General features: G+C 38.2%; 1 protein-coding gene across 12 annotated transcripts in view; it reads right to left on the bottom strand.

The window, feature by feature from the left end:
* LOC133658886 (neuronal cell adhesion molecule-like) overlaps window positions 1–15,899 on the bottom strand; it is a 208,850-nt gene that overhangs the window by 36,527 nt on the left and 156,424 nt on the right. For 9 of the 12 annotated variants that reach the window (XM_062061377.1, XM_062061380.1, XM_062061379.1 and 6 more), the window contains 12 exons: window positions 12,223–12,334; window positions 11,973–12,157; window positions 11,772–11,906; window positions 9,293–9,436; window positions 9,114–9,225; window positions 8,781–8,947; window positions 8,564–8,711; window positions 6,460–6,584; window positions 5,186–5,215; window positions 4,744–4,845; window positions 1,240–1,440; window positions 1,089–1,159 (listed from right to left, as the gene is read on the bottom strand). In XM_062061377.1, coding sequence (XP_061917361.1) covers window positions 1,089–1,159; window positions 1,240–1,440; window positions 4,744–4,845; window positions 5,186–5,215; window positions 6,460–6,584; window positions 8,564–8,711; window positions 8,781–8,947; window positions 9,114–9,225; window positions 9,293–9,436; window positions 11,772–11,906; window positions 11,973–12,157; window positions 12,223–12,334 — 1,532 coding nt within the window. The remainder of the gene's footprint in view (window positions 1–1,088; window positions 1,160–1,239; window positions 1,441–4,743; window positions 4,846–5,185; window positions 5,216–6,459; window positions 6,585–8,563; window positions 8,712–8,780; window positions 8,948–9,113; window positions 9,226–9,292; window positions 9,437–11,771; window positions 11,907–11,972; window positions 12,158–12,222; window positions 12,335–15,899) is intronic. The other 3 variants (XM_062061381.1, XM_062061388.1, XM_062061385.1) reach the window with 1 other exon arrangement.

Here is a 15,899-nt window from a genome sequence, read left to right as displayed (position 1 = left end):
CAGTTTAAGAACAACATTTCTCAAGCAGCTATTGCAAGGAATTTAGGGATTTCACCATCTACGCTCCGTAATATCATCAAAAGGTTCAGAGAATCTGGAGAAATCACTGCACGTAAGCCATGATATTACACACCTTGGATCACTCAGGCGGTAATGCATCAAAAAGCGACATCAGTGTGTAAAGGATATCACCACATGGGCTCAGGAACACTTCAGAAACCCACTGTCAGTAACTACAGTTGGTCGCTACATCTGTAAGTGCAAGTTAAAACTCTCCAATGCAAAGTGAAAGCCATTTATCAACAACACCCAGAAATGCCGTCGGCTTCGCTGGGCCTGAGCTCATCTAAGATGGACTGATACAAAGTGGAAAAGCGTTCTGTGGTCTGACGAGTCCACATTTCACATTGTTTTTGGAAACTGTGAACGTCGTGTCCTCCGGACCAAAGAGGAAAAGAACCATCCGGATTGTTCTAGGCGCAAAGTGTAAAAGGCAGCATGTGTGATGGTATGGGGGTGTATTAGTGGCCAAGACATGGGTAACTTACACATCTGTGAAGGCACCATTAATGCTGAAAGGTACATACAGCTTTTGGAGCAACATATGTTGCCATCCAAGCAACGTTATCATGGACGCCCCTGCTTATTTCAGCAAAACGATGCCATCATTCATAGTAAAAGAGTGTAGTCCAGACATTGAAAATGTGTGAAGGCTAAAATATGAGAAGGGAGACCCCCGGACTGTTGAACAACTTAAGCTGTACATCAAGCAAGAATGGGAAAGAATTCCACTTCAAAAATGTGTCTCCTCAGTTTCCAAACCTTTACTGAGTGTTGTTAAAAGGAAAGGCCATGTAACACAGTGGTGAACATGCCTTTTTTGCAGTGTGTTGCTGCCATTCAATTCTAAGTTCATGATTATTTGCAACAAAAAAGAACAAAGTTTCTCAGTGTGAACATGAAATATCTTGTCTTTGCAGTCTATTCAATTGAATATAAGTTGAAAAGGATGTGTTGTATTCTTTTTATTTACCATTTACACAACGTGACAACTTCACTGCTTCTGTAAAAGGAGTATATAAACGTACCTTCCATGAGATCACTAGATTGTCGTGTTCTGTTCCGAATCCATGCACATCTGTGGGATTGTCATCTGGAGCTTGAAAGGGTAAAACACATCACACCACAGTTCCCTGCAGGCACGTGTCATCTGTCACCACCTCCAACAAGCTTTTCTACCTGCAGCCTCCGTCTTATACATCTTGGAAGGGAAACTGGGCCGGCTGACACCCATGGAATTGAGTGCTAAGACTCTGAAGGTGTAGTGGACGTAAGGGGACAGCTTCAGGTGCGCCGTGGTCTTGGTTCCTGGCACCTCGGTCAGATTGTGCCAGTGACCTCTGTGGTGGTGGAGCGTGTCCTCGTACTGGATCACAAACTCTGGGTAGAAAGATACTAATTAGTCCCTCCAGGATTTTACAGCCTAAAATGCCTGAGTTTGCAGTTGCTGGATTATTTCTTTTCACTAACATTCAATCAACTTGGGACTTTATGAATTTGTTTTTAGCGTCTTCATTGTAAAAAAACAAAAAGCACATGATTTCAACAATATTGGAAAAGATTGCTGTTTTAGATGTGAGATGCCAGTAAAATAACATACTCAGAGCTCATTGTCAAAGGACTGTACTGTTGTAAGTCATTACAACTGATAATGCTAATAATTACAGATGCATCCTTATTATGCACTTCCTGCTTGCAGATATTCTCCATGCATGTTTTACCTGAAAAGTGTTTGTCCATCTTGAACATTCATTTATGTTCCAACACATTTGTTGAGACCTTCATCTGTAGCGCTATTTTGTGTTGGTAAATAAGAGACGACGAGAGATTATCATCATACTTCAACATCTCGGTCATGTAAATGAAAATCCAATGAAAATCTGTTCTTAATAGTCTTACCCAGGACAAATCATGTTTAAATGGACACCAGTTTAAATGGACACCAGTTTAAATGGACACTAGTGTTCATTTTGTTGACTAAAAACGTTCGTCTTAGTTTTCGTCAACAACCTATTGACTAAAATAGGACGATAACGAGTCGAAACAAATGCATGTTGACGAAAGTTTTGAAAAAATGAAAGGATTTTAAGTGCGCCTTATAGTCCGAAAAATACGGTATTTTACCATTGTTAGCTGGCATTATCGTCGTCGTTCCGCGTCAGCGTGGTGTGGTGGGTAGAGTACCAGCAACTTGAGAGTTCCAGGTTCGATCCCAGTCTCTTGGGTGTCTACCTCACCCTTGCTCCATCATATTTCAGTCTACACACGTATCTCTTGTATGTGACTACCATCTACTGGTCACACTTATCATTACACCATGCACCAAATAAAATAGCTTAGAGGTCGGTAAGCACAACCAAAATGATTCCGTACATTAGGCACACCGGGTTATAAGGCACTGTAAAGTTTTGAGAAAATTTAAGGATTTTAAGTGCGTCTTATAGTCCGAAAAATAAGGTATTTTACCATTGTTAGCCGGCATTATCGCCACATCAGCGTGGTGTGGTTGGTAGAGCGTACCAGCAACTTGAGGGTTCCAGGTTCGATCCCAGTCTCTTGGGTGTCCACTTCACCCTTGCTCCATCGTTTCAATTACTTGACAATTTAGTCGACGAATAAAAACGAGACAAAATTATTTGACAAAATCCAATCAAATTTTATTTCGTCTTCATGTGGGCGGGACAAGTTTGCCATCCATCCAATCAGAGTAGCATGCAGGAGAGGTCAATCATGGTGGGGATCTACGGCTACTAAGACACCGATTTTTCACCGGTAATCAAGACTGAATTGCAGGCATGTATCAATAGACGCTAATTATGATGTTTTAAATGATAATGATGTAAAAACCGACAAGTGCACTTCTACAAAGTCAGGTGCCGTGGCGGACTGACTGCTGCCAGCTCTCTAGCTGAAATGCTAACATGAAAACAAAAGAGACACACGTTAAAACAATCCCAACTTCTATAAACGCTCTATTACTGTTTGCATTCTTTAGTTGTGCACATTGAAGCTACAAGATGTGTTAGGATTGTCAGAAGAATTGTATCTAAGTTATCACAAAACTGTGTTTCCATGAGTTCCTGGCGAGAGGACAAAAGCTGTCTTTGATCTTACCAAGCAAAAGGCTTGTAAAACTCCACTGTGTACGATGGGAAGTGACATGAAGGTGTCGGTTTCTTTGATCTATTGTGATCCACAGGAAGATCTTGTCTTGACCCGAGATCTACAAAGCGGAGAGGAATCAGGACCTGACGCAAGCTCCAGGTATCCTTTTTTTTTAACTGTTTTGTGACCGAGGGCAACAGCTGTTTCCGACCCCCTCTCCCCTTAGAAACAGCTGTTGCCATGTAATCAGGGAAAGTCCAAATAAAAGAGGAGGCGTGCAATCCTTTTGTCAGAGCGTGGTGGAAGACTGTACAAGAGTACAGCCCAGACGTCTCTCCCCATGAGCTAAATTGAATCCTGTCACCGTTTAATTCCTTGCTTCTTGTCTGTTTAATAGATGTCATCGGGGTTTGAACCTGACAATGATCATCCATCTTTCCTCAGAGGAAAAGAGGTGTTTTTATGGTGCGTTCAAGTGGCACTGAAAAGAATAGGACAAACACAATGCCCGCCAGAAGAGACACAGTGTTTGAATAGATTTCACTTGTTACACACTTTTCATTTCAATAAATCTTAAAGTACAAACCAATATTTACAGTGCAACAATAAAAAAGTAGTAGTAAAAAAAATATAAATTTCTTCTCAAATTGAGTGGGCGTGGCTTATGTACTGGTGCGCTTTATAGTCCGGAAATTGTGGTACTCCTTTAAAAAAAAAAAGGAAATAAATGGCCTTGACTATAATACAACAGGTGTGGCCCAGTGAGCCTCCTGTGCATAACTATTGATTCTTACAAGTTTGATTAATTGTGTGGAACTAATTGGTGATCAATCATGTCTTGAAGCCATTGATGGCAGTAGTTGAAGCCATTGATGGCAGTAGTTGAAAAGATCGATGGCAGTAGTTGAAGCCAGTGATGGCAGTATTTGAAGCCATTGATGGCAGTAGTTGAAGCCATTGATGGCAGTAGTTGAAGCCATTGATGGCAGTAGTTGAAGCCATTGATGGCAGTAGTTGAAGCCATCGATGGCAGTAGTTCAACTAATGCCATCGATGGCAGTAGTTGGCTGCAAACAGCAGATTGACTTTTAGAGAAGCCAAGCTGCCCGCTCGTAGTTCTTCTCTTACAGTAAGGTCAGTTAGAGACTCTCATGTTGGGAACTGTGCTGATTTTTTTGGCCCTTCCAGGGTTCTTTGAGCCTGAAATAAGTTGAGGTCCAAAGAACAAGAAGTGTGACCTTCAATACCAACACTACATTCAGCAGCTTAGTTCAGAACATTCTAAGTTGAGAAATATTCTTCAGTGTTCTTGTGGTGGATGAAGAACCAAGCACCTACTCTGTGGTGGATGAAGGACCAAGCACCTACTCTGTGGTGGATGAAGAACCAAGCACCTACTTTGTGGTGGATGAAGGACCAAGCACCTACTTTGTGGTGGATGAAGTACCAAGCACCTACTCTGTGGTGGATGAAGGACCAAGCACCTACTTTGTGGTGGATGAAGTACCAAGCACCTACTTTGTGGTGGATGAAGTACCAAGAACCTACTTTGTGGTGGATGAAGGACCAAGCACCTACTTTGAATAGGACTGTTGTGCTCGTCCCCGGGAATCCATGTGAGTTGAACGCTCCTCTTTTCCTGGTCCGTCAGCTCAAGGTCAGTCGGGGGTTCGGGTCGCTCTGATGGAGACAGAGTGCAGAGGTCAACACCAAGATGGACGCAGTGATGGACTGGAAGGACCCCATGCAACAAGACCATGGCAATGAAGAGTCCTTGAGCAAGACTTTGTCCTATCAGACTCCATGCAGAGCCTCATGCACTTGAAGGAGCTGATGCTGACACTTGATGCTTGAACTGACTCCAACATGAAGATGAAGAGCAATGAGCCAACGCTCCACGTGGAGGGCATTTCATACACAACATATGGAACTGGAATAGCTTACCTTAGGAAATACAACATGCTTTACTTCACAGATAAAGTCAAAGTAAAAACATTTACGAGGCGACGTTTCTTTTTACCGTAGACGACAGACGGCGTGGGCGTGACCTCTGCCGGGGGTTGGCGGGCAGGGGCGAAATTGGGAGTTGAATTGTGAGTCACTCATAATAAAACATCGATAGGGAAATATGAACGCTGACTAGACTGATGCACTGCAAAAAATGACATCTAAGTAAGATGAAATATGTCAAATAAGGGTGATATTTGCTTATTTTCTGTCTGATAAGATCATTCTTCTCACTAAGCAGATTTTATGTTAGAGTGTTTTACTTGTTTTAAGTGTTTTGCTCCTAAATGATGTCAGTAAGATATTACAGCTGAGATTTGATGAGCTATATTGAGTAAAACATGCTTGAAACTAGAATATCAAGTGTTGCAAAGCTGTGTCATCAACACTCACAAGTAGAAAACTACTTTTTTAAAGTCATCATTTCTTATTTCAAGCGTGAAAAAACAAATCATGACTTTGCCACAATTGTGTCTCATGATTAAAACAGATGACAGCCAAATGGACTTTGCTGTTTTATTTTCAATGAAACAATAGAAAATATGTACTCATATAGTAGTACAGTTGGCACAGTACAGTAAATTGACAGTTAATATTTAAATATTTAACATTTAAAACAATTTTGAACAGAAATAGTTCATGCACATTCAGATAAATTCCTCAAAAATACAATTAAAAAAATGTTTGTCCGGGGGCCGGGCTGTATATATGTGCACTAATTGACTGAAAGAGCACGCACTTGGCGCGATGATGTCATGTTATCCATGGAAAAATGCATTTTTAGACAATATGATTTGCCTGAGCGGCTAGGAGACCCCGAGAGTAACAAGCACTTGCCTTGTTGCCTTTCCATTAACAACAATAAATTAGTTTTTAGTATAAGTTTGCTGCTTTCAAGAAATGTAATGCCGAGTGCATATCATTATGTCAAGATAATGGCACTAGCATTTACTTCATTTAAGAATATTTTTCAACATATTGAGCAAAAAGGTCTCTTTTTTTTTCTACCAAGAAAAGTGCACTTGTTATTAGTGAGAATATATTTATTTTAAGGTGTTTTTGGGTTCATTGAGGTTAGCTAATTGGACTTGTTTTGGAAAGTCTTGATGAGCCAAATGCTCTTGTTCTATTGGCAGATAATTTTGCTTAGTTCAAATAAAATACCCCTCATTTTTGTATTTTTTCTTGTTTTTGAACGCTGACTTTTTGCAGTGTGGGAGAAGGACTTGAGAGGCCAGAGAGCCTCTAATGGCGTGTAACTCGGCGCAACATGGCGTGTGGGCTTACCGACGACGGTTAGCTCGGCGCTGGCGGAGTCCTGGTCCAGAGTGGTGTTCATGATGCACGTGTACACGCCGGCGTCGCTCTCCGTCACGTCGCTGATGGTGAGGCTGTCAGAGTCCACCAAGAATCTGCTTTCAAACAAAACCAAAGGAAAAAACGTGTTCAGTTGAAGTCCTTCTCACACGATGAGTCCCACACCAAAGTGTGAGTAAACATGCACCTGTACCATGTCACAAATACACCACACGGTGGCGCTATTAGTCAAACAGTTTGACTTAGCAACTGTACAGAATGTAACTTTCACTTCCACAACATTTGGTGCTTACCTTTTGAGGACTCACCAGCACATGTGTAAGGTGTGAGGTTGAAAAAGATGGACATCTTGGACTATTTGTTTCAAAACTATTCAACTTTTAGGCTCGCATGTATGCTAGCAGTCCTCCAGTGCATTTTGACCACACCCATAGGGGGCGCCAGCAATGATTTAGAACAGGCCTGGGCAATTATTTTGACTCGGGGGGGCCAAATTTAGAGTAACAAATGTGTCTGGGGGCCGGTATATCTCTCTATCTATAGATAGAGAGATATACTTTATGACAGACTGCCTTAAAAAACTAAATGGAATTTTACATTTTTTTACTGAATGAGACACCCAGAATGTACATGAAAATAAAGAATATGGGATTTACAATATTAACTATGGAGAATAAAACACTGAATATTGACAAGATATGAACGTCACACCCCCTCTCCATCCACATATTTTACACTCTAGCAAAAAAAAAAAAAGAACCACCATCACATGTTATGTAGACCACAAGGAAGTCTTTTACATTTAGAAAATAATCATAATAATATAACTCCTTTAATGCGCCTTATAATCCGCTGCGCTTTATATATGAAAAAAGATGTAAAATAGAGCATTGATGTTCAGTGCGCCTTATAACCCGCTGCGCCAGGGCCGGCCCGTGGTATAGGCCGTATAGGCAAATGCTAAGGGCGCCGTCCATCAGGGGGCGCCACGCCAGTGCCACAAATGTTGGAGGAAAAAAAAAAAAAAAGTTGGTACTATTATTTCTAAATACATAAAATAATCCCACGTTAATTAAAATGCAAAGTAAAGCCTATTTAATAGAAATATTATTTGTTACAACATTATACCCCCCCACGGTGCGCCCCCTCCATCCCCCAGCACGGTGCGCCCCCTCCCTTCCCATATCATGACTCTTTTTGGATGTCACCACATCAAAAAATCAACACAAGATGTCAAAATGGCCAAAACTGTCAGGTGCCCAGGGGAGAAAAGAAGAGGAGAAACGAGAAAAAGACAGAGGTAGCAAGTAGATAACGTTAGCCTACATGAAATGATTTGTCTGTTACAGAATGTGATAGTAACCTCACCTGTCTTTTTAGCATTAAGCTAATGTTACATGATTCGGCAATTGCTAATCAATAAATAGCTAGTTCTGTTTTAACGTCGGGTTAATATTGTGGAGGGGGCTAAATTGTTATGGAAAATAATAATGTAACGTTAGGTAATTACAGTACTGCCTGGTGTACAGTCATTTGTAAGTCATTCTAGTTAATGCAATATTAAAAAGCACAAATAGAGAACTCTGTAGGATCCCCTTTTTTTGTAATATAGTTGTTAAAGTCATACTGGTTTGATATCTTGTTTTGTGCAGTGCCTTATTTATATTGTATTTTTAATTTATTTTATGCAACTTGTTGACACGTTTTATTTTGTGTTTATGTATGTAAAAATTATTGTATTTCATATATTCATTTTTTATTTTTTGTATTCATTTATTTATCCATATTTTTTGTTATCTTGTTAACTATTCTGATTGTTAATTTGCTTTCTTTAAGTAAAAAAAAAGGTCAAAGACAAAGCTATTCGGTTTCTGGTGAGTATATACACTTCAATGCCGATGTGGGGGGGGGGGGGGGGGGCACCTAAAATCTTGCCTAGGGCGCCAGATTGGTTAGGGCCGGGCCTGCGCTGCGCCCTATGGTCCGTACAATAATGTAGGCAGAAGGAGGCGAGCAAAGTGTGTTTGGCACATGTACAACTTGATGACAAATGAATATTTGTGTCAGCTCGGACCTGTCATCGTCGGGCAGCTCGCTGTGGTCCTTCAGCCAAGTCATCGTGGGCACGAGTGACGAGTCGTGCTTGACTTTGCACTCGAACACCACGGACCTGCCCCGCTGGACCACTCGGTACTCGGGCTGCTTCAGGATGCGCGTGGGCTCTGAAGGCAAGAGCGCGTATAAGTTGTAACGATGCAACATTTCTTTGACGCCACAAGTCAGCGGCTGACCTTTGACCTCCAGGTGGACGTGGTTCTCGTAGATCCCCAGGGAGTTCCGGGCCACGCAGGTGTATTTGCCACCGTGTTTAGGCTGAGCCACGCCTATTTCGAGAGTACCGTTGTCGTGCGTGGTGTGAGTCTCTGCATCCAGGGTGCCTGAACGACTGTCCTTGAACCTAACACACACACACACACACACACACACACACACACACACACACACACACACACACACACACACGCACACACACACACACACACACACACACACACAAGCAAAGAGAAAAAGAGGAAAGCACATCTGAGCTCCCAGAATCGTTGTCTGGTCATGAAAGATCTCACCAGGTGATCTTGGGGATGGGCGAGCCAAAGGACGTGCAGTCCAAGAGCGCCGGCTGGTTCCTGATGACCTGGTAGACTTTGTTGGCCGGCGTCAGCACTCTGGGCGGCTCGGCTGCAGGAAGTGAGGCCCGGTGAGGCCGGCGGTTCCACGCAGAATGTTATGTGGCGGTGGGACTCACAGAGAACGTTGACAAAGGCGTTGGCCAGGAGGTAGCCATACTGGTTGGAGATGTTACACTGGTACACGGCGCTGGATCCCGTCTGCACCTGGCTGAATATGATGGTGTCGTCCTCCACTTTGCGGCTGGGATCCTTCGGGGAATCTGACCACGGATGACAGAGGTGATAACTTTAGACAAATGGCAGCCGGCAGGCAACATCTGGAGCTCCAAAGCTTTTCATTTGGCCAAAAAGTCTCAATTTAACCAATACAACCATGGCTGCAGTACTCCTGCCACCCCACAGGGGGCAAGAGCAAGCATATGTGTCACAATAAAGCAGCAGAGGGGTGAGTAGAAGAAGATGGCACTATCCACCCTGAACAAAAATATATATAAATCACAAAAGTATGTATCGGAAATGCTGACTTTGTGAAGTCTTTTGTATTCGTGGTTGAACTGCTTAAATACATGTAGCGCTGAATTTGACCAGCAGAGGGCGATAAAGCTACACTAGCTTTAATTGTGTTAAACCACATGTGTGCAATGTTTGCCGTGTGTATTAACACGAAACCTTCTATTTTATCTAAGTCACATGCACAATGGACATTATTTATGTAAAATACACAATGGATGTTATACTTTTGTAATGTTTGTATGAATGTATTGGATTTTAGAATAAGCTTGTAACATACATGTACATATTATTGTAACATATTATTGTAACATATTATTGTAACATACTTGTACATATTATTGTAACATACTTGTACATATTATTGTAACATATTATTGTAACATAAATGTACATATTATTGTAACATATTATTGTAACATATTATTGTAACATATTATTGTAACATACTTGTACATATTATTGTAACATACGTGTACATATTATTGTAACATATAATTGTAACATATTGTAACATATTATTGTAACATACTTGTACATATTTTTGTAACATATTATTGTAACATACTTGTACATATTATTGTAACATACGTGTACATATTATTGTAACATATAATTGTAACATATTGTAACATATTATTGTAACATACTTGTACATATTTTTGTAACATATTATTGTAACATATCATTGTAACATATTATTGTAACATACGTGTACATGTTATTGTAACATATTATTGTAACATACTTGTACATATTATTGTAACATACGTGTACATATTATTGTAACATATAATTGTAACATATTGTAACATATTATTGTAACATACTTGTACATATTTTTGTAACATATTATTGTAACATATCATTGTAACATATTATTGTAACAAACGTGTACATATTATTGTAACATATTAATGTAACATATCATTGTAACATATTATTGTAACATATTATTGTAACATACTTGTACATATTATTGCAACATACTTGTACATATTATTGTAACATATTTGTACATATTATTGTAACATATTATTGTAACATATCATTGTAACATATTATTGTAACATATTATTGTAACATACTTGTACATATTATTGTAACATACTTGTACATATTATTGTAACATATTATTGTAACATATCATTGTAACATATTGTTGTAACATATTATTGTAACATACTTGTACATATTAATGTAACATACTTGTACATATTATTGTAACATACTTGTACATATTTTTGTAACATATTATTGTAACATATCATTGTAAAATATTATTGTAACATACGTGTACATGTTATTGTAACATATTATTGTAACATACTTGTACATATTATTGTAACATACGTGTACATATTATTGTAACATATAATTGTAACATATTGTAACATATTATTGTAACATACTTGTACATATTTTTGTAACATATTATTGTAACATATCATTGTAACATATTATTGTAACAAACGTGTACATATTATTGTAACATATTAATGTAACATATCATTGTAACATATTATTGTAACATATTATTGTAACATACTTGTACATATTATTGTAACATACTTGTACATATTATTGTAACATATTTGTACATATTATTGTAACATATTATTGTAACATATCATTGTAACATATTATTGTAACATATTATTGTAACATACTTGTACATATTATTGTAACATACTTGTACATATTATTGTAACATATTATTGTAACATATCATTGTAACATATTGTTGTAACATATTATTGTAACATACTTGTACATATTATTGTAACATACTTGTACATATTATTGTAACATACTTGTACATATTATTGTAACATATTATTGTAACATATCATTGTAACATATTATTGTAACATGTTATTGTAACATACTTGTACATATCATTGTAACATATTAATGTAACATATTATTGTAACATATTATTGTAACCTATTATTGTAACATGTTATTGTAACATACTTGTACATATTATTGTAACATACTATTGTAACATATTATTGTAACCTATTATTGTAACATGTTATTGTAACATACTTGTACATATTATTGTAACATATTTGCACTCACTCTCTATGGCCATGCCGTTGATGGCCCACTGGATGTCGGGCTTTGGTGTGCCACTGGCCCTGCATGTCAGAACCCCGTTCTCTCCTGGGGCCATGACCAGGTTCCTGGGCGCGCCACTGATCCAATACGGAGCAGCTGGAAGCAGAAGAAGAATTCCTCACGCCGCATACATCAAAGGTCCGCAGGGGAACGAGGACGCACCTTTGACCGTGACGCCGATGGTGTGGCCCACAGAGCCGTGCTTGTTCCTGGCGGTGCACTGGTATTCTCCCGCGTCGGCTTCCGACACGTTGGCGATGCGGAGGGTTTTGTGGTGGTGCAGGAAGGAGGTCCGTGTGGCGGGGAGGTCGCCGCCCACTTTGGCCCAGGTGATGTCAGGAGTGGGCCTGGAGGTGAAGGGATGGAAAGGTGAGGAGTGGTGAAGGTGTCCCGTCCAAGTGGGCTGACTTACAGTCCTTCTGCAATGCACTCCATCTCCAGCACCTGACCACGCAGCACCATCTTGGAGCTGGAGGGAACGGACGGGGTGAGGAACGTGGGCCTCCTCTCGTCTACTGGATCCTCTGTGGTCACACCCACACACAACCTGCTTACATCCTGGCCACCTCACTTCAAGCCTCTTAGGAGGCATCCTAGACCAGTCCAACCCCTGATTGCCACAGGATGCCAAACGGCAGCGGAACATCATCGCCACGTCAGCGGACTCTTTCTGTTTTTATTCCACTCAATGTGTAAATACACGCAGAGCTTCTATATCGTATCTGTTCAAATCAGCTCAAATCTGCTTGTGTTGGACAGGAAGTTAGGCATGCAACAGGAAACGGTATAACGATAAACCGTGGTAAAATTTCAGACGGTTTAAATTTTTAATTAAAGAAAAACTGCTATTTATTAATGCATTTTAGGCAACACTGCTTACTTCCTGGAAACGGAGTCACAGCATGCGCACTAGCGTGGTTTGGCTTGAAACATGGCGGAAAGAAATCGACTACGTGCTTTGTTATCTTCCTTTCCCCTCGCTTCATTTCCCAGGAGTCTGGGCGTGCGTTTAAGAGGCACTGCTGTGTTTAGATGGAGACAGGTGTGGACAATATTGTCCCCACACTAAAAGTATACAGAAAACTATTTGATATTGATTTTATTTTCTCAATACAGCGTCCTGCTGTGACTGAGAGTTAATGAGGTGAGGAAACATGCAGCAGGCGATGTGTTTATAACTTGTTTATAACGTCTGTAGTTTGTTTGCTGGGATGCTAACTCGTCCTTTATTTAACTGCTAACTGTATCAGTGTTCAAATAACATCAACACGAGCTAAAATGTTTGTCATCTGTCCGAATTGAACGCAGGCTGTTAAGATTGTGCATTAGATGTAAGAGGTGTCACTCGTGTTTATTTTTGTTGGCCAAACTGTCGCGTTGAACCACTTGTTTTGTTAGAGAACAAAGCTTGTTTATTAGACTTTATCTTCGCTTTATCTGCTTTGTCTTTGATATTGATATCAAAAAGTATTTTTACCATTACTTTTGTTTTTTTTTATATTAGCCTACAATCAAAATTACTTTAAAAGTCTTATATAAATGTGATAATGAAGACAACACATGATGTAAGTGTCTATATTAGCCTACTATCAAAATTACTTTAAAAGTCTTATATAAATGTGATAATGAAGACAACACGTGATGTAAGTGTCTATATTAGCTATATTAGCCTACTATCAAAATGACTTTAAAAAAATCTTATATAAGTGTTATAATGAAGGCAACACATGATGTAAGTGTCTATATTAGCCTACTATCAAAATGACTTTAAAAGTCTTATATAAGTGTTATAATGAAGACAACACATGATGTAAGTGTCTATACTAGCCTACTATCAAAATGACTTTAAAAGTCTTATACACGTGTTATAATGAAGACAACACATGATGTAAGTGTCTATATTAGTTATATTAGCCTTATATCTGGAAACGGCAGGCTATATTCTTCTAATAGATTTATTACAATCTTTGCAAGCTAGGTAATGTTTGCTGTGGTCTGGAACAGCAAACAGAAATGCAGCCAATATTACATACAGATAATGTGTCATGAGACATGCAAATATAAATTAAATACACAGAGGACATAAGTAAAGGAAATTAAATGATCTCAAATATAGCTACAAACGAGGCATAATGATGCAATATTCACATACAGCTAGCCTAAATAGCATGTTAGCATTGATTAGCTAGCAGTCATACAGTGACCAAATATTCCTGATTAGCACTCCAACAAGTCAATGACGTCAACAAAGCTCACCTTTGTGCATTCACGCACAGCATAAAAGGTTTGGTGGACAAAATGAGAGAAAGAAGGACTGAGAAAGTTATACATGTAAACATACTACGGTGAGTTCAGGGACTGCTGAAATTAGTAGGACAAAGTGGTGAATGTCAAATAGTGTCATCAGTGAAGCATGTTTAGTATAAAAAGTGAGATTTCTAACAATTAAGAATGTTTGTCATGTTTGTCCTCTTACACAAACCTTTTTCAAACTAATATATGTTTTTTCCTTCATCTTTTTCCATTTTCACACATTTTTGAAAAAGCTCCATGGAGCCACTAGGGCGGCGCTAAAGGGTCGCAGTAACCGTCTCTCAGCGTGTGGCCGTGACAACTTAGCATGAGTTGGATGTCCACTAAATCTGCCTGCTTGTCGTCAATGAAGACAACACATGATGTAAGTGTCTATATTAGCCTACTATCAAAATGACTTTAAAAGTCTTATATAAGTGTTATAATGAAGACAACACATGATGTAAGTATCTATATTAGCCTACTATCAAAATGACTTTAAAAGTCTTATATAAGTGTTATAATGAAGACAACACATGATGTAAGTGTCTATATTAGCTATATTAGCCTACTATCAAAATGACTTTAAAAGTCTTATATAAGTGTTATAATGAAGACAACACATGATGTAAGTATCTATATTAGCCTACTATCAAAATGACTTTAAAAGTCTTATATAAGTGTTATAATGAAGACAACACATGATGTAAGTGTCTATATTAGTTATATTAGCCTACTATCAAAATGACTTTAAAAGTCTTATATAAGTGTTATAATGAAGACAACACATCATGTAAGTGTCTATATTAGCCTACTATCAAAATGACTTTAAAAGTCTTATATAAGTGTTATAATGAAGACAACACATGATGTAAGTGTCTATATTAGTTATATTAGCCTACTATCAAAATGACTTTAAAAGTCTTATATAAGTGTTATAATGAAGACAACACATCATGTAAGTGTCTATATTAGCCTACTATCAAAATGACTTTAAAAGTCTTATATAAGTGTTATAATGAAGACAACACATGATGTAAGTGTCTATATTAGTTATATTAGCCTACTATCAAAATGACTTTAAAAGTCTTATATAAGTGTTATAATGAAGACAACACATCATGTAAGTGTCTACATTAGTTATATTAGCCTAATATCAAAATGAATTTAAAAGTCTTATATAAGTGTTATAATGAAGGCAACACATGATGTAAGTGTCTATATTAGCTATATTAGCCTACTATCAAAATGACTTTAAAAGTCTTATATAAGTGTTATAATGAAGACAACACATGATGTAAGTGTCTATATTAGCTATATTAGCCTACTATCAAAATGACTTTAAAAGTCTTATATAAGTGTTATAATGAAGACAACACATGATGTAAGTGTCTATATTAGCTATATTAGCCTACTATCAAAATGACTTTAAAAGTCTTATATAAGTGTTATACTGAAGACAACACATGATGTAAGTGTCTATATTAGCTATATTAGCCTACTATCAAAATGACTTTAAAAGTCTTATATAAGTGTTATAATGAAAACAACACATGATGTAAGTGTCTATATTAGCCTACTATGAAAATGACTTTAAAAGTCTTATATAAGTGTTATAATGAAGACAACACATCATGTAAGTGTCTATATTAGCCTACTATCAAAATGACTTTAAAAGTCTTATATAAGTGTTATAATGAAGACAACACATGATGTAAGTGTCTACATTAGTTATATTAGCCTACTATCAAAATGACTTTAAAAGTCTTATATAAGTGTTATAATGAAGACAACACA

The sequence above is a fragment of the Entelurus aequoreus genome, linkage group LG10 (assembly GCF_033978785.1).
Source record: "Entelurus aequoreus isolate RoL-2023_Sb linkage group LG10, RoL_Eaeq_v1.1, whole genome shotgun sequence".
In the NCBI taxonomy this organism is placed as follows: domain Eukaryota; kingdom Metazoa; phylum Chordata; class Actinopteri; order Syngnathiformes; family Syngnathidae; genus Entelurus; species Entelurus aequoreus.
The sequence above is the reverse complement of the archived record's forward strand: the minus strand, read 5'-3'. Positions and strand labels throughout refer to the sequence as shown.